The sequence below is a fragment of the Chiloscyllium punctatum genome, chromosome 36 (genome assembly GCF_047496795.1).
Source record: "Chiloscyllium punctatum isolate Juve2018m chromosome 36, sChiPun1.3, whole genome shotgun sequence".
Lineage (NCBI taxonomy): Eukaryota > Metazoa > Chordata > Chondrichthyes > Orectolobiformes > Hemiscylliidae > Chiloscyllium > Chiloscyllium punctatum.
Window position 1 is genome coordinate 19477010 of NC_092774.1, and position 24087 is coordinate 19501096.

Below are 24087 nucleotides of genomic sequence, written 5' to 3' on the forward strand. Positions count from 1 at the left end.
AAGTTCAATGCAGCTAAATGTGAGGTGATTCACTTTGGGAAGAATAACAGGAAGGCAGTGATCTTGGAGTCCATGTACATAGATCCCTGAAAGTTGCCACCCAGGTGGATAGTGCTATGAAGAAGGCATACGGTGTGTTAGGTTTCATTCGTAGAGGGATTGAGTTCCGGAACCGCAATATCATGCTGCAACTATACAAAACGCTGGTGCGGCCACACTTGGAATATTGTGTATAGTTCTGGCCCCCATATTTCAGGAAGGATGTGGGAAGCATTGGAAAAGGAGCAGAGGAGATTTACCAGGTTGTTGCCTGGTCTGGAGGGAGGGTCTTATGAGGAAAGGCTGAGAGACTTAGGTCTGTTCTCATTGGAAAGAAGGCGGCTAAGAGGGGATTTGATAGAGACATATAAGATGATCAGAGGATTAGATAGGGTAGACAGTGAAAGACTCTTTCCTAGGATGGTGACGTCAGCTTGTACGAGGGGGCATAACTACAAATTGAGGGGTGATAGATTTAAGACGGATGTCAGAGGCAAGTTCTTTATGCAGAGAGTGGTAAGGGGGTGGAATGCCCTACCTGCTAAGGTAGTCAACTCAGCCACATTAGGGAGATGTAAACAATCCTTAGATAAGCGCATGGATGATTTTGGGATAGTGGAGGGGGACAAGCTGAGAACCGTTCAACGGTCGGCACAACATCGAGGGCCGAAGCGCCTGTACTGCACTGTACTGTTCTATGTTCCATGTTCTAAACTTAGTGCAGGAGGCTGAAAGAAATGAGCAGCTTTTAAACAAAAACCTCTTGGAGCTCAAAGCTTTCAATGAGAGTCTGAGCCCGGCAGTAAGTTCAGGTAACCTTTATTGCAACTCAACTTTGTTACAGCATCAGATCCCCCCAGCAAAAAGGCAGAGAAAAAGCAGTTGCTTTTTGAACAGCTCAAGGTCAAAGTGCACACACCACACCTCCCCTGTCCCACCCCCCCCTCACTGTCTTTACTATTGGCCAGCACCAAGTTGTCCCTTTGTAATTGGATCCTTGGTACATCCGTAACCCGGAGGAAGTATTGCCTCACTCAGCAATTTTAACCCATACCCTGTCTCCAAGTAAGTTTCTCCCTGCTCATTTGCCAGGAAGGGGCAGTGTAGAGTCAACCAGACTGCTGTGGGTCTGGAGTCAGGTGTAGGCCAGACCAGGTAAAGGATGCAGCTGGAACAACTGACTGAATCCCTTCCCCCAATGGCGGTTCCCTTCCCCAACAAGGGAGAGAGGGAATCAGATGGGGGCTTTCTCCCCTGCACCACCCCCTCCCTGAAACGGTCTCATTGTTAGATTCCGAACTCCACATTTCTGACCGAATACCGATTCTGCCATCTGTCTTGGTGTGATTCAAACCCGGGAGTCCCCAGAACCTGGTTGATAGTCCAATCGATATTGGCACTCGGCCGTCACTCCTTCAATCCCCCTGCGATGGCACGTGAACTCGCTGGTGGGTCAGCAGGTGGGAGGAGTAGGTGAAGGCCTTCCCACACTGAGAGCAGGTGAATGGCCTCTCCCTGGTGTGGACCCGCCGGTGCCTCAGGAGGGAGGAAGATGTGCTGAAGTCTTTCCCACACTCGGGGCAGCTGAAGGGCCTCTCTCCCGTGTGGATCCGCCAGTGGGTCAGCAGGTGGGAGGTATACCTGAAGCCCTTCCCACACTCGGGGCAGCTGAAGGGCCTCTCTCCCGTGTGGATCCGCCAGTGGGTCAGCAGGTGGGAGGTATACCTGAAGCCCTTCCCACACTCGGGGCAGCTGAAGGGCCTCTCTCCCGTGTGGATCCGCCAGTGGGTCAGCAGGTGGGAGGTATACCTGAAGCCCTTCCTGCACTGAGAGCAGGTAAATGGCCTCTCCCCCGTGTGGACCTGCTGGTGGGTCAGCAGGTGGGAGGAGCAGGTGAAGCCCTTCCTGCACTGAGAGCAGGTAAATGGCCTCTCCCCAGTGTGGACCCGCTGGTGGGTCAGCAGGGTGGAGGCCTGGGTAAAGGCCTTCCCACACACGGGGCAGCTGAAGGGCCTCTCCCCCGTGTGGACACGCTGGTGCCTCAGCAGGGCGGAGGAGCAGGTGAAGCCCTTTCCGCACTGAGAGCAGCTGAAGGGCCTCTCCCCCGTGTGGACCCGCTGGTGGGTTAGCAGGGTGGAGGAATTGCTGAAGGCCTTCCCACAATCGGGGCAGCTGAAGGGCCTCTCCCCCGTGTGGATCCGCCAGTGGGTCAGCAGGTGGGAGGTATACCTGAAGCCCTTCCCGCACTGAGAGCAGGTGAATGGCCTCTCCCCCGTGTGGACCCGCTGGTGCCTCCGCAGGGAGGAGGAATCGCTGAAGGCCTTCCCACACTCGGGGCAGCTGAAGGGCCTTTCCCCCGTGTGGACCCGCTGGTGGCTCCGCAGGTGGGACGAATTGCTGAAGGCCTTCCCGCACTCGGGGCAGCTGAAGGGCCTCTCCCCCGTATGGACCCGCTGGTGGGTCAGCAGGGAGGAGGGGCAGGTGAAGCCCTTCCCGCACTGAGAGCAGGTGAACGGCCTATCCCCGGTGTGGACATGCTGGTGGGCCAACAGGGTAGAGGTATTGCTGAAGGCCTTTCCGCACTCGGGGCAGCTGAAGGGCCTCTCCCCGGTGTGGACACGCTGGTGCCTCAACAGGTGGGAGGAATACCTGAAGCCCTTCCCGCACTGAGAGCAAGTGAAGGGCCTCTCCCCCGTGTGGACCTGCTGGTGGGTCAGCAGGTGGGAGGAGCAGGTGAAGCCCTTCCCGCACTGAGAGCAGGTGAATGGCCTCTCCCCGGTGTGGACACGCCCGTGCCTCAGCAGGGTGGAGGAGTCGCTGAAGGCCTTCCCACACTTGGGGCAGCTGAAGGGCCTTTCCCCCGTGTGGACACGCTGGTGCCTCAGTAGGGTGGAGGCCTGGGTAAAGGCCTTCCTGCACTCTGGGCAGCTGAAGGGCCTCTCCCCCGTGTGGACCCGCTGGTGGGTCAGCAGGGTGGAGGCCTGGGTAAAGGCCTTCCCGCACACTGGGCAGCTGAAGGGCCTCTCCCCCGTGTGGACACGCTGGTGGGTCAGCAGGTGGGAGGATGTGCTGAAGGCCTTCCCACACTCTGGGCAGCTAAAGGGCTTCTCCCCCGTGTGGTCCCGCTGGTGGGCCAACAGGTGAGAGGAATGTCTGAAGGCCTTCCCGCAGTAGGTGCAGGGGAATGGCCTCTCCCCGGTGTGACTGCGCCGATGTGTCTCCAGGGCAGATGGGACAGGAAAGCCTTTCCCACAGTCGCCACACTTCCACGGCTCCACCACAGGGCGGGATTCCTCAGGTTTCTCCATAGCCACAGCTTCAGCTGCACACAAACACGTGTAGAGCCCCTCCCTGCCGTGAAGTCCCCTTCCCAGGCTCCACGCACAGTGCGCTGAAACAGTGGGGTCTCTCGTCCAGTCCCACTGATGCTGAAAACGTCCTCAAAGAGCAACCAAAAAGTGTGGATACCTCTCACAGAAATCACAGTCAAAAATAGTTGCGGTCCCGATGGATTCAGAGACTGTCAGACATTGACATCAAAGTGAGGACTGCAGACACTGGAGAGTCAGTCAAAAAATGTGGCGCTGGAAAAGCACAGCAGGTCAGGCAGCATCCGAGGAACAGGAGAGTCAATGTTTCGGTCATAAGCATTTCATCTGTTGATTTTGAAACTTCAGTGTTCAGATTTTCATATACTCTGCAAAAACAGATTACAAAAGTCATCACTATCAGTGCAGGGTAGAAATTCAGAACAAGCAATTCTACTTTCTGTGGAATAATCTTTTGTTGTTCCACAAAACTGAAAGTACCATCCCACTCTCCCTTCCCCTCTGTTCTCACTCCGCTCTAACTAATTCCTCTGAAGGTGCTGATTCAGGATCTTACAGGGGCAGAAAAAGCAAAAACATCAAGACTGACATCTCTCTGAATTTTGGATACCTCCACCTGAAAGTTAATATCTTTCACAACACTGGGATCCTGCTGAGAGTGAGCAGGTCTGATTTTGGGAAGCAAAAGTAAAGTGTCAATTCAGGGTGAACCTGCAATGCAGCTTCTTGAGGAAGGACCAGACACAAAATGGTTAATGACCCCGAGAAGGTGGAGCAAAATGAGACATCAAGGCATTAACACCGACACACTTCAGTCAAACTCTTCTGCTTCCAGTCAGGGCAGAACATGCTCTGAAAGTCCAGCCTTCACAACCACACTTCTGCTTTCACTGCAGACAATTAGAGTCACACAGCGCAGAAACAGACTCTTTGGCCCAACCTGCCCAGATATCCTAAATTAATCTAGTCACGTTTGCCATCACTTGGCCCCTATATGGGCCGGGTGCTGGCAGCTGGGACTAAATTGGGTTGGCTCTCTTGTCAGCAAGGACGAGTTGGACCGAAGGGTCTGTTTCTGTGCTGTACATCTCTATGAGTGCAGTTGCATTTGCCATCACTTGGCCCTGACCCATCTGAACCCTTCATATTCAGATGCCCATCCAGGAGCCTTTTAACTTGTCATCGTACCAGCACCCACCACTTCCTCTGGCAGCTCACTCCATCACTCAAGCGACTCCACGTTGAAAGCGTCAGGTCTGCTGCAGAACTCCCTTGCTGGAGGGTCCCTTGGAGACACTTCAACGGGACTTCATTGAGTTGGAGAAATGAGTTGAGTTGCTATAAATATGTTTTGCTTATACTTGATGTCTTTTCAAAGTGGATTGAAGTCTACCCTCCTCCTAACACTACTGCTGAGACTGTGGTGAAGGTTTTGTTTAAGGAAATAATTCCCCCCTTCAGTATACCTGCGTTCATTAGCTCAGACAATGGACCACACTTTGTGGGTAATATTAACGGAGAACTCTGTTCCCAGCTTTGTATTTGTCGGCAACTGCACGGTGCTTATCATCCGCAGGCGGCCGGCCTTGTTGAATGTTTTAACCAGACTCACGACTAAACTTGCCAAATTAATGGCCGAGTCTGGCCTCTCCTGGTTATGTTAATCCCTGTGGCCTTATTCCAGATGCGATCCATGTCTGCGGGCAAGACACGACTGTCTCCAGCTGAGAGTCTCTCTGGTCACCCCCTCCGTCCCCCTTGGAACGATTCGCCTCCCTTCTCAGTCCACGTCCACCACATGACCGCAGCAATGTTTGGTTATGTTCTTGCTCTAACTAGTGTTATGTGTGTCTTTCACTCCCAGGAGCGTGTGACCTACAGCGATGTTCCCTCCCTTTCAGCCTCGTCACGGGTAGACCCTGGTTCGTTGGTGCTCGACAAGAACTGGACTGGCAAAGGTCTCCAACCTCGTTGGGATGGCCCCTTCCAGGTTTTACTTCCCACCTGTTGAATCCTGTAGAAAATTAACTCTTAGTGCTTATCTGCAATGGATTGAAATGAATTGCATTTTGGGACTTGATGATGATATTGAGTATCCATTACTGGTTATTAAATACAAACTCTGTAAAAGGAAATATTGATAAAGCTTTACCTTACTTGCTGCAGGCGAGGCTCCAGCGGAAGAAACAGGCCGTGGGCAGACTTCCGGCTTCTGGATGGCCACGCCCACTGGACCAGGTCCTGGTCCCGCCCCCTCCTCCGCCAACTTCACACGTCAACCCCGCCCCTTCCGAACGCAGCTCGTAAACCCCGCCCCTTCCGAACGCAGCTCGTAAACCCCGCCCCTTCCGAACGCAGCTCGTAAGCCCCGCCGCTTCGGGACAAAGCCCCGCCTCTGGGAACCAAACCTCTTTCCCCCTCCTGCACCAAACCCCACCCCTTCGCCGCGATCCCCGCGCGAGTCAAAACCACGCCCCCCTCCCTCACGCGCAACCGCCCACAAAGCCGCGCGCCTCCAGCCTCGCCCCGCCTACCAGCGCGCGGACCTCACGATACACGTCCATGAGCACCGCTCACCCGCTAAACCCCGCCCCTTCTGGTAAACCCCGCCCACCCAGGTGTATTTGGAAGCACTCGCTTCTGCAGCGCTGCTCCTTCTGCGGGTCGCTGTGCTGCAGGATCATAAGACACAGAATTAATAGCAAAACATCACAGTGTCATGCAACCGATGCAATATTTGGAACAAACCTGGACCGCTGCTGATTCCTTCATCTTTTAGAAGGGGTTTGCAGGTTTCAGTTCATCAATATATAAATTCCAGAACTTTAGATCAGATTCCCTACAGTGTGGAAACAGGCCCTTCGGCCCAACAAGTCCACACCGACCCGCCGAAGAGCAAAACACCCAGCCCCATTCCCCGTCACCTAACAATACAGGGCAATTTAGCGTGGCCAATTCACCCTAACCCACACGTCTTTGGACTGTGGGAGGATATCCGCGCAGATGTGGTGGGGGGGGTGGGGGGGGGGGGGGTTGGAATTGAACCCGGGGCTCTGGCGCTGTGAGGCAGCAGTGCTAACCGCAAAAAAGCAGGTGACATTTTCTGTTTTTCAGCGGCAGCAGCAATCCAGGAGTGGGGAGTCACTGATTTGAGGTTTTAAATTTGAAGTTGGAGAGCAGAGGTTAATGGGAGAGGAGGGACGACTTATTTGTGTTTCCTTCTGTATAAGTCAGGGGTATGCACTGGGGCACTGCATAACTCAGGGGTATGCACTGGGGCCCAAGTCTCTGGCACAGAGCCTGTCCCTGTTGCACCAGAAGGGAAGGAGGGAAAGGAGGAGAGTGTTAGACATTGGGGACTCGATAGTTAGAGGGTCAGATAGAAGTTTTGTTGGGAATTAACAAGACTCGCGGTTGCCTCCCAGGTGCCAGGGTGCGTGATGTCTCGGATCGTATCTTTGGAGTCCTGAAGGGAGAGGGTTTCCAACCCCAAGTCATGGTCCATGTAGGTACCAATGACATAGGTAGAAATGTGAGAAACAGAACTCAATCACAAATCAATCAGCCTGAGACAAAGCCTTGGAAACAAGAACAATTTATTACAGTCTTACATGTACCGGACGCTTCTGCAATGGAGCAGAAATGTGTGCCAAAACAGAGCAGGTTTGCTTTCTTATTCAGTTTACAAGTTGCTGAATCGCACCTCCCTTTTTCCATTCTATCATAAGCCGATTACCTCACTTGTTAGTAATTTTCTTATCTGGCCATCCTGCTGTCCTTGTCTGCATTCTTTGTTCCTTGTTTGTTACAGCTTGTTCTTTTATCCAGTTTCTCTTATCATACTAAAAGCTTTATTGTGAAATGTCCCTGCTGCTTCTTTTTGTGGTCAACTACAACACTTTAAAGTTATTTCCTAGCTTAAAACTATTTTCTTTAAAAGACCCTCTATATTCATTACGTACGCTACATGCTACAAGAATTCCGCTTCCCTTCCCCCCACTTCGCCTCCTCTGCAAAAAACAACATTTCTAATCTCCCACAGCAAGAGGGATAGGGATGTAAGGCAGGATTTCAGGGAGCTCGGGTGGAAGCTGAGGGCTAGAACAAACAGAATGGTTATCTCTGCTTTGTTACCCGTGCCACATGATAGCAAGGCAAGGAATAGGGAGAGATATCAGCTGAACATGCGGCAGCAAGGATAGTGCAGGAGGAAGGGTTTCAGGTTTTTGGATAATTGGGGCTCATTCTGGGGAAGGTGGGACTTGTACAAACAGGACAGTCTTCACGTGAACCAGAGGGGTACTAATATCCTGGGTGGGAAATTTGCTGGTGCTATTTGGGTGGGTTTAAACTACCTCAGCAGGGGGATGGGAACCGGGGGTGTAGCTGCAATGCACAGGAGGATGAGAATAGGGAGGACAGGGACAGGATTTCAGGGTCACAGGAATGTGCTGGCAGACAGCGAAGTGGTTTGAAGTGTGTCTACATCAATGCCAGAGTATCCACAATAAGGTAGGTGAGCTTGCAGCACAGATAGGTACCTGGGACTTGGATGTTGTGGCCATTTTGGAGACATGGATAGAGCAGGGTAAGGAATGGATGTTGCAGGTTCCAAGGTTTTGATCTTTCATTGAGAACAGCCAAGACGGTAAAAGAGGGAGAGGCGTGGCCTTGTTAGTCAAGGATAGTATAACGGTGGCTGACAGAACTTTTGATGAGGACTCGTCTACTGAGGTAATGTGGGCTGAGGTTAGAAACAGGAGAGGAGACGTTACACTGCTTGGAGTTTTTGTATAGGCCTCCGCAGAGTTCCAGGGAGGTGGAAGAGAGGATTAGCAAAATTATTCTGGGTAGGAGTGAAAGGAACAGGGTGGTCATTATGGGGGACTTTAACTTCCCCAACATTGACTGTAAATGCTTTCATTCTAGTACATTGTATGGATCAGTTTTTGTCCAGTGTGGGCAAGTGGGTTTTCTGACACAGTATGTTGAAGGGCCAACAAGAGGGGAGGTCACACTGGATCTGGTGCTTGGTAATGAACCAGGCCAGATGTTTGATTTAGTGGAAGGTGAACACTTTGGAGAGTGACCATAATTCAGTTAGGTTTCATTTAGCGATGTAAAGGGATAGGAACATGCCACAGGTCAAGAGTTATCGATGGGGCAAGGGCAATTATAATGCAATTAGGCAAGAGTTAGGATGCATAGAATAGGGTAGCAAAATGCAGGGGATGGGGACAATTGAAATGTGGAGCTGGTTTAAGGAACAGATATTGTGTATCCTTGATAGGTATGTCCCTGTCAGGCAGGGAGGAAGTGATAAGGTCAGGGAACCATGGTCTACAATAGAAATTGCGTCTCTTGTTACAAAGAAGGAGGAGGCTTATGTGTTGATGAGGCAAGATGGTTCAGATGAGGCGATGGAGAGTTACAGATCAGCTTGGAAGGATTTAAAGAGAGTTAAGAGCAAAGAGAGGACATGAGCAGTCTTTAACACATAAAGGAGAAGCCTAAAGCTTTCTACAGGTATGTGAGGAATAAAAGGATGATTAGGGTAGGAATAGGGCCAGTCAAAGACAGAAGTGGGAAGTTGAGTGTGGGCCCTGTGGAGATTGGAGAGGTGTTAATGAATATCTCTCATCGGTCTTCACTCAGGAAAAAGAGAATATTGTAGAGGAGAAGAATGAGGTACGAGATATTAGACTCGAAAGGATCGAGGTTAGTTGCACACAGGTGGTATCAATTCTAGAAGGAGTGAAAGTAGACAAATTTGCAGACGACACTAAAGTTGGTGCAGTACTGGACAGTTTGGAAGAATGTTACAGGTTGCAGGGGGACTTGGATAAACTGCAGAATTGGGCTGAGAGGTGGCAAATGAAGTTCAATGCAGCTAAATGTGAGGTGATTCACTTTGGGAAGAATAACAGGAAGGCAGTGATCTTGGAGTCCATGTACATAGATCCCTGAAATTTGCCACCCTGGTGGATAGTGCTGTGAAGAGGCACACGGTGTGTTAGGTTTCATTGGTAGGGGGATCGAGTTCCGGAACCGCAATATCATGCTGCAACTATACAAACGCTGGTGCGGCCACACTTGGAATATTGTGTATAGTTCTGGTCCCCATATTTCAGGAAGGATGTGGGAAGTATTGGAAACGGTGCAGAAGAGATTTACCAGGTTGTTGCCTGGTCTGGAGGGAGGGTCTTATGAGGAAAGGCTGAGAGACTTGGGTCTGTTCTCATTGGAAAGAAGAAGGCTAAGAGGGGATTTGATAGAGACATACAAGGTAATCAGAGGATTAGATAGGGTAGACAGTGAAAGACTCTTTCCTAGCATGGTGACGTCAGCTTGTACGAGCGGACATAACTACAAATTGAGGGATGATAGATCTAAGACAGATGTCAGAGGCAAGTTCTTTATGCAGAGAGTGGTAAGGGGGTGGAATGCCCTACCTGCTAAGGTAGTCAACTCAGCCACATTAGGGAGATTTAAACAATCCTTAGATAAGCACATGGTTGATTTTGGGATAGTGTAGGGGGACAAGCTGAGAATAGTTCACAGGTCGGCGCAAAATCGAGGGCAGAAGGGCCTGTTCTGCACTGTACTGTTCTATGTTCCATGTTCTAAACTTAGTGCAGGAGGCTGAAAGAAATGAGCAGCTTTAAAACAAAAACCTCTTGGAGCTCAAAGCTTTCAATGAGAGTCTGAGCCCGGTGTTAAGTTCAGGTAACCTTTATTGCAACCCAACTTTGTTACAGCTTCAGATCCCACCAGCAAAAAGGCAGAGAAACAGCAGGTGCTTTTTGAACAGCTCAAGGTCAAAGTGCACACACCACACCTCCCCTGTCCCACCCCCCTCACTGTTTTTACTATTGGCCAGCACCAAGTTGTCCCTTTGTAATTGGATCCTTGGTACAGCTGTAACCCGGAGGAAGTATTGCCTCACTCAGCAATTTTAACCCATACCCTGTCTCCAAGTAAGTGTCTCCCTGCTCATTTGCCAGGAAGGGGCAGTGTAGAGTCAACCAGACTGCTGTGGGTCTGGAGTCAGGTGTAGGCCAGACCGGGTAAAGGATGCAGCTGGAATGACTGAGTGAATCCTTTCCCACAATGGTGGTTCCCTTCCCTAACAAGGGAGAGAGGGAATCAGATGGGGGCTTTCTCCCCCGCACCACCCCCTCCCTGAAACGGTCTCATTGTTAGATTCCGAACTCCACATTTCTGACCGAATACCGATTCTGCCATCTGTCGTGGCAGGATTTGAATCCGGCAGACCCCGGAACCGGGTTGATAGTCCAATCGATAATGGCACTCGGCCGTCATTCCTTCAATCCCCCTGCGATGGCACGTGAACTCGCTGGTGCTTCCACAGGTTGCAGGAGTAGGTGAAGCCCTTCCCGCACTGAGAGCAGGTGAACGGTCTCTCCCCGGTGTGGATCCGCTGGTGTCTCAGCAGGGTGGAAGATGTGCTGAAGGCCTTCCCACACTCGGGGCAGCTGAAGGGCCTCTCCACCGTGTGGACCCGCCGGTGGGTCAGCAGGTGGGAGGTATACCTGAAGCCCTTCCTGCACTGAGAGCAGGTGAATGGCCTCTCCCCCGTGTGGACCCGCTGGTGAGTCAGCAGGGTGGAGGAATTGCTGAAGGCCTTCCCGCACTCGGGGCAGCTGAAGGGCCTCTCCCCGGTGTGGACACGTTGGTGAATCAGCAGGGTGGAGACTTGGGTAAAGGCCTTCCCACACTCTGGGCAGCTAAAGGGTCTCTCCCCCGTGTGGACCCGCTGGTGGGTCTGGAGGTTGAAGGAGCAGGTGAAGGCCTTCCCACACTGAGAGCAGGTGAACGGCCTCTCCCCCGTGTGGATACGCTGGTGGGTCATCAGGGAGGAGACGTGGGTAAAGGCCTTCCCGCACAGAGAGCAGCTGAAGGGCCTCTCCCCCGTGTGGATACGCTGGTGACTCTGCAGGGTGGAGGAGCAGGTGAAGCCCTTCCCGCACAGAGAGCAGGTGAATGGCCTCTCCCCCGTGTGGACATGTTGGTGCCTCAACAGGGCGGAGGAATTACTGAAGGCCTTCCTGCATTCAGGGCAGCTGAAGGGCCTCTCCCCCGTGTGGATACGCTGGTGACTCTGCAGGGTGGAGGAGCAGGTGAAGCCCTTCCCGCACAGAGAGCAGGTGAATGGCCTCTCCCCCGTGTGGACATGTTGGTGCCTCAACAGGGCGGAGGAATTACTGAAGGCCTTCCTGCATTCAGGACAGCTGAAGGGCCTCTCCCCCGTGTGGATACGCTGGTGGCTCCGCAGGTTGGAGGAGCAGGTGAAGCCCTTTCCGCACTGAGAGCAGGTGAACGGCCTCTCCCCATTGTGGACACGCTGGTGACTCCGCAGGGTGGAGGAATCGCTGAAGGCCTTCCCGCACTCAGGACAGCTGAAGGGCCTCTCCCCCGTGTGGACACGCTGGTGCCTCAGTAGGGTGGAGACCTGGGTAAAGGCCTTCCCACACTCTGGGCAGCTGAATGGCCTCTCCCCCGTGTGGACCCGCTGGTGGGTCACAAGGGTGGAGGAATTACTGAAGGCTTTCCCACACTCGGGGCAGCTGAAGGGCCTCTCCCCTGTGTGGACCCGCTGGTGCCTCAGCAGGGTGGAGACTTGGGTAAAGGCCTTCCCACACTCTGGGCATCTGAAGGGCCTCTCCCCCGTGTGGATACGCCGGTGACTCTGCAGTGTGGAGGCCTGGGTAAAGGCCTTCCCACACTCTGGGCAGCTGAAGGGCCTTTCCCCCGTTTGGTCCTGCTGGTGGGCCAACAGGTGAGAGGAATATCTGAAGGCCTTCCCGCAGTCGGTGCAGAGGAATGGCCTCTCCCCCGTGTAACTGCGTCGATGAGTCTCCAGGGTAGGTGGGACAAGGAAGCCTTTCCCACAGTCACCACACTTCCACAGTTCCTCCACAGGGCGGGATTCCTCAGGTTCCTCCATGGCCACAGCTTCAGCTGCACACAAACACGTGTAGAGCCCCTCCCTGCCGTGAAGTCCCCTTCCCAGGCCGTATCACTGTTTCAGGCTCCACACACAGTGCGCTGCAACAGTGGGATCTCTCGTCCAGTCCCACTGATGCTGAAAACATCCTCAAACAGGAACCAAAAAGTGTAGATCCCTCTCACAGAAATCACAGTCAAAAATCGTTGTGGTCCCGATGGATTCAGAGACTGTCAGACATTGACATCAAAGTGAGGACTGCAGACACTAGAGAGTCAGTCAAAAAATGTGGCACTGGAAAAGCACAGCAGGTCAGGCAGCATCCGAGGAACAGGAGAGTCAATGTTTCGGGAATAAGCCCTTCATCCGTTGATTTTGAAACTTCAGTCTTCAGATTTTCATATACTCTGCAAAAAGAGATTACAAAAGTCATCACTATCAGTGCAGGGTAGAAATTCAGAACAAGCAATTCTACTTTCTGTGGAATAATCTTTTGTTGTTCCACAAAACTGAAAGTACCATCCCACTCTCCCATCCCCTCTGTTCTCACTGCGCTCTAACTAATTCCCCTGAAGGTGCTGATTCAGGATCTTACAGGGGCAGAAAAAGCAAAAACATCAAGACTGACACCTCTCTGAATTTTGGATACCTCCACCTGAAAGTTAATATCTTTCACAACATTGGGATCCTGCTGAGAGTGAGCAGGTCTGATTTTGGGAAGCAATAAAAAAGTGTCAATTCAGCTACAATGCAGCTTCTTGAGGAAGGACCAGACACAAAATGGTTAATGACACCGGGAAGGTGGGAGCAAAATGAGACATCAAGGCATTAACACAGACACACTTCAGTCAAACTCTTCTGCTCCCAGTCAGGGCAGAACATGCTCTCTACGAGAACTCCCTTGCTGGAGGGTCCCTTGGAGACACTTCAACTGGACTTCATTGAGTTGGAGAAATGAGTTGAGTTGCTATAAATATGTTTTGCTTATTGTTGATGTCTTTTTGAAGTGGATTGAAGCCTACCCTCCTCCTAACACTACTGCTGAGACTGTGATGAAGATTTTGTTTAAGGAAATAATTCCCCGCTTCAGTATACCTGCGTGCATTCGCTCAGACAATGGACGACACTTTGTATGTAATATTAACGGAGAACGGAGAAACCTTCCAGGTTTTACTTCCCACCCCTATGACGGTCACAGTCGCTGGGCGCTCAGCTTGCGTCCAACTGCACCGTTGTCAATTGAATGGCCGCACCAATCAGTCCCCGATTCCATTCTATTTGTCAGACTTCCTACTGCCGATCCTGTGAAGAGAAATATCACTTTCCAATACCTCCGGTCTGTGTATACAAACAGCTGGTGTAACACTGCCTGGGGTACAGCAGGCCTTATGTGGCACATGGACCTGGAATGGAACCCTTCCCTTGTGCATTTATAGGCCTTTTCTCTTTTCAGAACCTGATACTGTCACCAAGACCATGAACAATAGAGCTAAGGGAGAGCCCAATGGGAACAGCATTCTGAGGACCATTGTCTCCCATACACTGCGAGTGCTCAAGTCACTTGGCCCATTTTGTACAGTGCTAAAGCGACTCCTCTTGCAAAACGTTGACCCTATACTCCTGTAGACCTGACCAGACCCCCTGCTGTAACATTTCAGTAACCTATTTTGACAAACTCTCCCTAATATACACCAAACCAGACTATTATTTCTTCAGCTAAGGTAAAGCTACCAATTTCCTTGTCCTGGATGGCAAAGATGTCCCTCATAAGGTCACTATCGGAGCCCTTGTTCCCACAACAGTACCTTGTCCAGGCCAGTGGACAAGTCGATGGAACCTCAGCCAACCTTGCTCCAACTGAAAGGATCCCAAGGGACTGGGTGACAATACAGGACACCCGATAGGCTGGGGAATCCAGAGTACCCTGAGGTTGGAAGGATCGGCAGGGGTGACAAGTCAACAGAACCTCAATTCCCTCTTTTGTGGCCTGACCATTTAAGGAAATAAGAGTAAAGAGGCTCTGGAACAGAGTAAACTGGGATTATCAGACCTGTGTCTTTACTCTATGCAGAATCGGTGTGCCTTAGGCTATATACTCGCCCGGGAGGGTGAGGTCTGCACCATTGTCCAAGATAAACGCACTATGGGCATTCCCAATCTCACTGGCAATATTAACTAAGATACAAGAAGTGATCCAGGTATTCCGTGACAGAATGACTGAAGGGACCAGTTGGGGAAACTGCAGATTGGGCCGATGGTACAATTGGCTTATCGGTTTAGCTATGTCTGTTTGTCGGTATTGGTATTGTTAGCTATTTAATTGCTAGGCTTATGAGGTCCCTTAGTGATATAGATTTGCCCCAGAAGATGTTCCTTTCGCGATCTGATGGCTCACCCACACGTGTCGATGGTGATGATAAATATGACCAGATAAGCTGTGAAGATGGTGGTGCTGCTCTACAGGATGTTGACGGCTGGACCACCTTGAAGGGCATTCGTTTGGACTAGCCTTCTCTTTCAGTGATCGCGGTGCAATCAAAGGGAGGAATGAGAGTGTGGGCATCTGGGTGATAAAGTCTATAGCCTTAAAACTTGTCTTTAAACATTCAGACTAAAATGTAATGCTGAATTATTGAATACATTTACTGCACTAGAAAATAAACAGGCAGGAAGGCTCAGAATGAGGAGAGAACTTAAAGATAGGGACACCTGGGCTCACCAAGTGATAACAGGATGCTGTAAGGCAATGAAGAACGTTTGCCTCAGCATCGGTGAATCTGTGTGAACAGGACACCAAGTGATAACATTCACAGCCGTTCCCTTGTGAGACCATTTTAGTGCTGAGACTGTTGAATCCTGTAGAAAATTAACTCTTAGTGCTTATCTGCAATGGATTGAAATGAATTGCATTTTGGGACTTTATGATGATGTTGAGTATCCATTACTGGTTATTAAATACAAACTCTGTAAAAGGAAATATTGATAAAGCTTTACCTTACTTGCTGCAGGCGAGGCTCCAGCGGAGGAAACAGGCCGCGGACACACTTCCGGCTTCGGGATGGCCACGCCCACTTGTCCAGGTCCTGGTCCCGCCCCCTCCTCCGCCAACGTCACACGTCAACGCCGCCCCTTCCGAACGCAGTTCGTAAGCCCCGCCGCTTCGGGACAAAGCCCCGCCTCTGGGAACCAAACCTCTTTCCCCCTCCTGCACCAAACCCCACCCCTTCGCCGCGATCCCCGCGCGAGTCAAAACCACGCCCCCCTCCCTCACTCGCAACCGCCCACAAAGCCGCGTACGTCCAGGCTGGACGCGCCGCATCGTCCGCTGAGCCTCGCCCCGCCTACCAGCGCGCGTACCTCACGAGACACGCCCCGCCCATGAGCACCGCCCTTCCGCTAAAACCCGTCCCCCAGGCTAAACCCCGCCCCTCCTGGTAAACCCCGCCCACCCAGGTGTATTTGGAAGCACTCGCTTCTGCAGCGCTGCTCCTTCTGCGGGTCGCTGTGCTGCAGGATCATAAGACACAGAATTAATAGCAAAACATCACAGTGACTTGCAACCGATGCAATGTTTGGCACAAACCTGGACCGCTGCTGAATCCTTCATCTTTTAGAAGGGGTTGCAGGTTTCAGTTCATCAATATATAAATTCCAGAACTTTAGATCAGATTCCCTACAGTGTGGAAACAGGCCCTTCGGCCCAACAAGTCCACACCGACCTGTCGAAGAGCAAAACACCCAGCCCCATTCCCCGTCACCTAATACAATGGTGCAATTTAGCGTGGCCAATTCACCCTAACCCACACATCTTGGGACTGTGGGAGGATATCCGCGCAGACGTGGGAGGGGAATTGAACCCGGGGCTCTGGTGCTGTGAGGCAGCAGTGCTAACCACAAAAAAAACAGGTGACATTTTCTATTCTTCAGCGGTAGCAGCAACCCAGGAGTGGGGAGTCACTGAGTTGAGGTTTTACATTTGAAGTTGGAGAGCAGAGGTTCCTGGGAGAGGAGGGACGACTTATTTTTATTTTCTTCCTGCTGTATAAGTCAGAGGGTACTGTTGAGGGGGGAAAACGTCCTACTAGGGTTATGCACTGGGGCCCAGGTCTCTTGCACCAGAAGGAAAGGAGGGAAAGCAGGAGAGTATTAGTCATTGGGGAGTCGATACTTAGAGGGTCAGATAGAAGGTTTGTTGGGAACGAACAAGACTCGCGGTTGGTGTGTTGCCTCTCAGGTACCAGGGTGCGTGATGTCTTGGATCGTGTCTTTGGGGTCCTGAAGGGAGAGGGTGTCCTGCCCCAAACCATGGTCCACGTAGGTACCAACGACATAGGTAGAAAGAGGGATAGGGATGTAAGGCAGGATTTCAGGGAGCTAGGGTGGAAGCTGAGGGCTAGAACAAACAGAGTGGTTATCTCTGGTTTGTTACCCATGCCACGTGATAGCAAAGCAAGGAATAGGGAGAGATATTATCTGAACACGTGGCTGTAAGGATGGTGCAGGAGGGAGGGTTTCAGGTTTTTGGATAATTGGGGAAAGTGGGACTTGTACAAACAGGACAGTCTTCACTTGAACCAGGGTGGGAAATTTGCTGGTGCTATTCGGGTGGGTTTAAACTAGCTCAGCAGGGGGATGGGAACCAGGGGTGTAGCTGCAATGCACAGGAGGATGAGAGCAGGAAGGACAGGGACAGGATTTCAGGGTCACAGGAATGTGCTGGCAGACAGCGAAGTGGTTTGAAGTGTGTCTACATCAATGCCAGAGTATCCACAATAAGGTAGGTGAGCTTGCAGCACGGATAGGTACCTGGGACTTGGATGTTGTGGCCATTTTGGAGACATGGATAGAGCAGGGTGAGGAATGGATGTTGCAGGTTCCAGGGTTTTGATCTTTAATGAAGAACAGCCAAGACGGTAAAAGAGGGAGAGGCGTGGCCTTGTTAGTCAAGGATAGTATAACGGTGGCTGACAGAACTTTTGATGAGGACTCGTCTACTGAGGTAATGTGGGCTGAGGTTAGAAACAGGAGAGGAGACGTTACACTGCTTGGAGTTTTTGTATAGGCCTCCGCAGAGTTCCAGGGAGGTGGAAGAGAGGATTAGCAAAAATTATTCTGGGTAGGAGTGAAAGGAACAGGATGGTCATTAGGGGGGACTTTACCTTCCCCAACATTGACAGGAAATGCTTTCACTCTAGTACATCGTATGGATCAGTTTTTGTCCAGTGTGTGCAGGAGGGTTTTCTGACACAGTATGTCGAAGGGCCGACAAGAGGGGAGGTCACACTGGATCTGGTGCTTGGTAATGAACCAGGCCAGATGTTTGATTTAGTGGAAGGTGAACACTTTGGAGAGAGTGACCATAATTCAATTAGGTTTCATTTAGCGATGTAAAGGGATAGGAACATGCCACAGGTCAAGAGTTATCGATGGGGCAAGGGCAATTATAATGCAATTAGGCAAGAGTTAGGATGCATAGAATAGGGTAGCAAAATGCAGGGGATAACGACAATTGAAATGTGGAGCTGGCTTAAGGAACAGATATTGTGTGTCCTTGATAGGTATGTCCCTGTCAGGCAGGGAGGAAGTGATAGGGTAAGGGAAGCGTGGTTTACAATAGAAATTGCGTCTCTTGTTACAAAGAAGGAGACGGCTTATGTGTTGATGAGCCAAGATGGTTCAGATGAGGCGATGGAGAATTATAGATCAGCGAGGAAGGATCTAAAGAGAGAGTTAAGAGCAAAGAGAGGACATGAGCAGTCTTTAACAAATAGAATACAGGAGAACCCTAAAGCTTTCTCTAGGTATGTGAGGAATAAGAGGATGATTAGGGTAGGAATAGGGCCAGTCAAAGACAGAAGTGGGAAGTTGAGTGTGGGCCCTGTGGAGATAGGAGAGGTGTTAATGAATATCTCTCATCGGTCTTCACTCAGGAAAAAGAGAATATTGTAGAGGAGAAGAATGGGGTACGAGATATTAGACTCGAAAGGATCGAGGTTAGTTGCACACAGGTGTTATCAATTCTAGAAGGAGTGAAAGTAGACAAATGCCCTGAGCCGGATGGGATTTATCAGAGGATTCTTTGGGAAGTGAGTGAGGAGATAGAAGAGCCTTTGGCTTTGATATTTGAGTCGTTACTGTCTACAGGTTTAGTACCAGAGTGGAGGATTGCAAATGTTGTGCCCTTGTTCAAGAAGGGCAGCAGAGATGACCCAGGTAATTATAGACCAGTGAGCCTTACTTCTGTTGAAGAAAAGCTTTTGGAAAGGAATATTAGAGATAGGATTTATAATCATCTAGCAAGCAACAATTTGATTTCAGATAGTCAACATGGTTTCATCAAGGGCAGATCGTGTCTCACAAGCCTCATTGGGTTTATTGAGAAGGTGACCAAGCATGGAGATGAAGGTAGGGCAGTTGACATGGTGTACATGGACCTCAGTAAAGCCTTTGATAAGGTTCTATATGGAGGCTGTTGGAGACATTGCAGAGGCATGGGTTGTTGTGGGCTCACCCAGTGATAACAGAATGCTGTAATGCAATTAAGAATGTTTACCTTAGCGTCGGTGAATCTGTGTGAACAGGACACCAAGTGATAACATTCACAGCCGTTCCCTTGTGAAATTAATGATAGTCTTTGAATCTGACCCTGAAACAAGACTCGGTACTATCCATAGCTTTGTAATTAATGGTTGGATCTTATCCATTATAATGGATTCTTACTACCCCTTGCAAGCGGGGCATTCACAAAATAAATCTTTGCTGTCTTCAGCATTCAAAAGGACGAGAGAGAGAGAGACAGAGAGAGAGAGAGAGACAGAGTCAGAGACAGAGAGAGAGAGAGAGACAGAGAGAGAGAGACAGAGAGAGAGAGACAGGGAGAGAGAGAGAGAGAGAGACAGAGACAGAGAGAGAGACAGAGACACAGAGAGAGACAGAGACAGAGACAGAGAGAGAGAGAGACAGAGAGAGAGAGACAGAGACAGAGACAGATCGAGATCTGCTATGGATTGAATTGAATTGCATTTTGGGGCTTTATGATGAGAGATTTTTATTCCACACTTCCAAAGAGTATGATTTCCAGGACAAACCAAGAGTGAGGCTTTACAGGTCTGAGTTCTCAAAGGATTCCCTGGGCCACCTCAAATCTCCACTTTAACATGGGAGGTAGGACAAAATGGCTTCTGCTTGGCTAACTCGGTGGGACTGAGTCAGGCAGATACGACTCAGAACAAACAAGAAACCTCAGACAGATGTAAGTCCAGTGAAAAAAATTGCAAATGCAGAAGTAACAAATCTGAACCTAACCATCAAACGCACAAGTAACGTTTAATCCTAACCACCAGACAGAACAAATACGATCCCGAGAACAGGTTGTCAACAAGAGATTATGCTAGATTAGATTAGATTCCCTACAGTTTGAAACAGGCCCTTCGGCCCAACCAGTCCACACTGACCCTCTGAAGAGTAACCCACCCAGAACCATTTTCCCTCTGACTAATGCACCTAACACTATGGGCAATTTAGCATGGCCAATCCACCTGACCTGCACATCTTTGGACTCTGGGAGAAAACCGAAGCACCCGGAGGAAACCCACGCAGACACAGGGAGAATGTGCAAACTCCACACAGACGGTCACCCAAGGCTGGAATCGAACCTGGGACCCTGGTGCTGTGAGGCAGCAGTAGCTAACCACTGAGCCACCATGCCACCCTAGGCTAAGTCAAAAATGCACGAGGACCTTGCAGGATCTGATTGGTTGTTACTATGTGATCATGCTCAATGTCTGAGTCTGAACAATGTACATAAGTTCGATCCAAACTCTGTAAAAGTTGGCGGATTCTTTTGGCACTCTATGAGTGCTCATCAGTGGCTCAGTGGTTAGCACTGCTGCCTCACAACACCAGGGTCCCAGGTTCGATTCCAGCCTCGGGGGACTAGCTGTGTGGAGTTTGCACAATCTCCCCGTGTCTGCGTGGGTTTCCTCCCACAATCCAAAGATGTGCAGGTTTGGTGAATTGGCCATGATAAACTGCCCGTAATGTTAGGTGAATTAGTTAGAGTGAGATGGGTCTGGGTGGGATACTCTTCAGAGGGTCGGTGTGGACTGGTTGGGCCGAAGGGCCTGTTTCCACACTGTTGGGAATCTAATCTAATCCTTCTGGGCTGATCAGAGTCTACCGACCCGGTCGTATCAAAGAATAAACTATTGCTTGGATGATTGACAAAGAGTCATTTCCAGGTGTGTTTATTGACCAATCCCAGAAATCCGAAGATCCGGACAGCAGTCCAGATCAGAACAACCAGACAGGAAATGGTTAATGTCCCCAGGATGTGGGGAGCAAAATAAGACACCAAGGCGTTAACACCAACACCAGGGAGAACCTGAACATACAGACGTGACAAACATTAGTGGCAAGCCAGAATCACAGATGTACAGCACAGAAACAGTCCCTTCAGTCCATGCTGACCAGATATCCTAAATCAATCTAGTCCCACTTGCCAGCACTTGGCCCATGTCCCTCTAAATGTTTCCCAACATATAACCATCCAGATACCTTTTAAAGGTTATAATTGTAGCCACCACTTCCTCTGGCAGCTCATTCTTTACACACACCACCCTCTGTACATAGGAGTTTCTCCTTAGGTTTCTTTTAAATCTCACCATAAACCTATGAGCAACCCCAGATCAAAGATCCAAAAATGTGCAGGTTAGGTGAATTGGCCATGCTAAATTGCCCGTAGTGTTAGGTGAAGGGGTAAATGTAGGAGTATGGGTTTGGGTGGTATACGCTTCGGCGGGTCGGTATGGACTTGTTGGGCCGAAGGGCCTGTTTCCACACTGTAAGTAATCTAATCTAATCTAATCTAAAAAAGATCTTGTCTGTTTACCCTCGCCATGCCCCACATTATTTATACAAGGTTGTAGGGTCACCCCTGTGGGATATTGGTAAAGCGGTGTTACTTCTGCAACCATAATTGCTTCTGCAAAGTAAATGAACTAACACCAGGGTATAATTGTTTCAGCCAACAGTGGAGTTAACAAGAACGAAAGCTATGTGAAGGAAATATATAATTGCTTTTGTATGAGCTAAAATGTGCATACATGAAATGTGCCTGCAAACAATGTTACAGACAAACAGATAAAGGTGCTGTGAGGGGAGGGGGTGTAGATTAAACTAGATGTGCTCGTACAAACAGTTATAACCATCTGTTTCCTGCTTCTGCAAAAACAAAAAACCCACACAATCAAGGAGGTCAGAAGGCTCAGTGTCGCCCAGGGGCGGGGGAGAGGGGTGGGGGCGCGGGGGAGAGGGGCGGGGGAGAGGGGGCCGGGCACGGGGGGGGCGGGGGCGCGGGGGAGAGGGGCGGGGCGGGGTGGGCGAGGGATTGAGAGATAAATTTCAGGTTGTCCGGTATATGGTGATTTTAAAGAATATCAAGGGTCTTTTAAGAAATTACTTGTAGCTGACCACAAAAAAAGGGCAGCGGGGCATTTCGTAATAGTTTGTAGGTCTGGTTTTTCCACTATCAAGATAGTAAAGGATAATCTCAGAAGTCAGACGGTTAGATAAGAGGAACTGGATAAAATAACAGGAAGGCTGGAACGAACAAGGACAGCCAAATAAGGCAGATTTAAAGAAAAACAAGCCAGATCATTAATAAGTATGATTGGCTTAGGCTTGGGTGCAGGGAATTACCAAATGAAGGAATAACGGGCACAAGTAATAACTAAATAAAGGGATAGAATGAAATAAACACTTATGATAGGTTTATTGCTCAGTGTAGGGGTGCCGAGAGAGCCCTCCGAAAAGTATAAAAAGCTCTGTATTTTACTGTCGGATATGTTTCTCTTCATACAGACACCCATCTTGCAAGATGTTCGAATAAATGTGCTGCTTCAGAACTCTTTGACTCAGACTGAAAATTATTGATTAAGTGGGGTTCGTTTCTCAGTGCACTATGGATAATTTAGCATGGCCAATCCACCACAACCTGCACATCCCTGGGCACTATGGGTAATTTAGCATGGCCAATCCACCCTAACCTACACATCCCTGGGCACTATGGGTAATTCAACATGGCCAATCCACCACAACCTGCACATCCCTGGGCACTATGGGTAATTCTACATGGCCACTCCACTTTTGATTAGAGTGGTGCTGGAAAAGCACAGCAGTTCAGGCAGCATCCGAGGAGCAGGAAAATGGACGTTTCGGGCAAAAGCCCTTCATCAGGAATAGAGCCTGCAGGGTGGTGAGATAAATGAGAGGAGGGTGAGGGTGAGGGTGAGGGTGAGGGTGGGGGTGGGGGGAAAGTAGCATAGAGTACAATAGGTGAATGGGGGTGGGGATAGGTCAGGGAGGAGGGTGGGGATAGGTCAGGGAGGAGGGTGGGGAAGGTAGCAAAGAGTATTGAAGAGTAAGGAATTCTGTTTTGAAAGCCTGACCTTGCAGCTGCAGGCTGTCTCTACTCCTCAGGCCATTTGGTTAGCACTGCTGCCTCACAGCGCCAGAGACCCGGGTTCAATTCCCGCCTCAGGCGACTCTCTGTGTGGAGTTTGCACATTCTCCCCGTGTCTGCGTGGGTTTCCTCCGGGTGCTCCGGTTTCCTCCCACAGTCCAAAGATGTGCAGGTCAGGTGAATTGGCCATGCTAAATTGCCCGTAGTGTTAGGTAAGGAGTAGATGTAGATGTAGGGGTATGGGTGGGTTACGCTTCGGCGGGGCGGTGTGGACTTGTTGGGCCGAAGGGCCTGTTTCCACATTGTAAGTAATCTAATCTAATCTAATCTAGACTGTGCTGCTTCATAGAATGACAGATTCGTTCTCTCTGTCCCTTATCAGTAATTCGAGCCGAGCTGACCCTGCAGTATAAGATAACATTCAGTTTTGTAGACATGAAGAAATGTAGGTCTGGACAATGTATGTGAACCTTACGACTGCCCCTCAGTTGCATAATTAATGGAGAGTGGGGCTTGTGTTTTACGTAAAACTTGTAACATTCTGTATTTTATTGGATTACGTCAGACTTTATTTTGAACTAAGAGGTATTCCCCAATGGCAACGAATAAAGCTAGTTAATTGCTCAAGGTCTCCTCTCCTGACTACTTTACTTTAAACGATTTGACACACGAGTTACTTTGCTCCAACAGTACTAATAGAAGGGAGAGAGAATTCCTCAAGTAGGGCACTCTCAGAATCCTGGGACAGCCCTATTTCTGGTTTACTTCCTAATGAACAAACATTAAGCATTTATTTATTTCTGATTTTGTTTCATTTTTCTTGTTTGATTCCCTACTGTGACTACACTCTGTATCTGGAATGGTGACAGGCTGAGATTGTGGGTTAGCTTTCGATTGACTGAATGTTTTCTTGTTCTGGAAGCTGTCAAAGAGGCGTGAAAGCTTCAGCAGAAGTCCAGCAAAGGTGAGGACAGACCAACATCTTACTCTGTGGGAACAGGGAGATCAGAGGACAGAGAAATCAGGGCCTGAAACCCAAGCTGACACCAGACTACCCTGTGATCAGTGCTTTGATTAGCAGTGCCAATCCTCTGCCTTTACCTCGCTTCCTATCTGACTCCCCCCTCAATATTCAGGATCCAATCCTTGCCATCCTGAAGCCATGTCTCTGTAAGGAGTCTCAGACCATAATTATTCATTTCAGTGTGTGCAGTTAATTCATTCACTTTTGTTACAATGCGGCACACATTCAGACACACCATGTATTGTTTCAATTTTTGTGATCTTTA

General features: G+C 49.9%; 2 protein-coding genes across 10 annotated transcripts in view; one reads left to right on the forward strand and one right to left on the reverse strand.

Moving 5' to 3' along the window:
- Positions 1 to 24087, forward strand: part of LOC140460831 (uncharacterized) — a 243853-nt gene that overhangs the window by 109740 nt on the left and 110026 nt on the right. The window contains exon 4 of one of the 2 annotated variants that reach the window (XR_011954371.1): positions 15345 to 15361. The exons of the other annotated variant lie outside the window; for it this stretch is intronic. The gene's annotated coding sequence lies outside the window, so the exon portion shown is untranslated. Of the gene's footprint in view, positions 1 to 15344; positions 15362 to 24087 lie in introns of those variants that run through there. 2 annotated transcript variants of the gene reach the window in all.
- LOC140460834 (uncharacterized) lies at positions 874 to 12766 on the reverse strand. Of its 8 annotated transcripts, XM_072555497.1 has the most exons (3): positions 12234 to 12766; positions 8078 to 8112; positions 874 to 3311 (listed from the first exon to the last, which is right to left on the reverse strand). In XM_072555497.1, the coding sequence occupies exons 1-3, from the start codon at positions 12334 to 12336 to the stop codon at positions 1455 to 1457; spliced, it is 1995 nt and encodes a 664-aa protein (XP_072411598.1). In that variant the 5' UTR covers positions 12337 to 12766; the 3' UTR covers positions 874 to 1454. The 8 variants fall into 8 exon arrangements, with proteins under 8 accessions (XP_072411598.1, XP_072411595.1, XP_072411596.1 ...); XM_072555494.1 differs by lacking the exon at positions 8078 to 8112 and having other exon boundaries at positions 874 to 3192; positions 10922 to 12766; XM_072555495.1 differs by lacking the exon at positions 8078 to 8112 and having other exon boundaries at positions 874 to 3283; positions 10761 to 12766.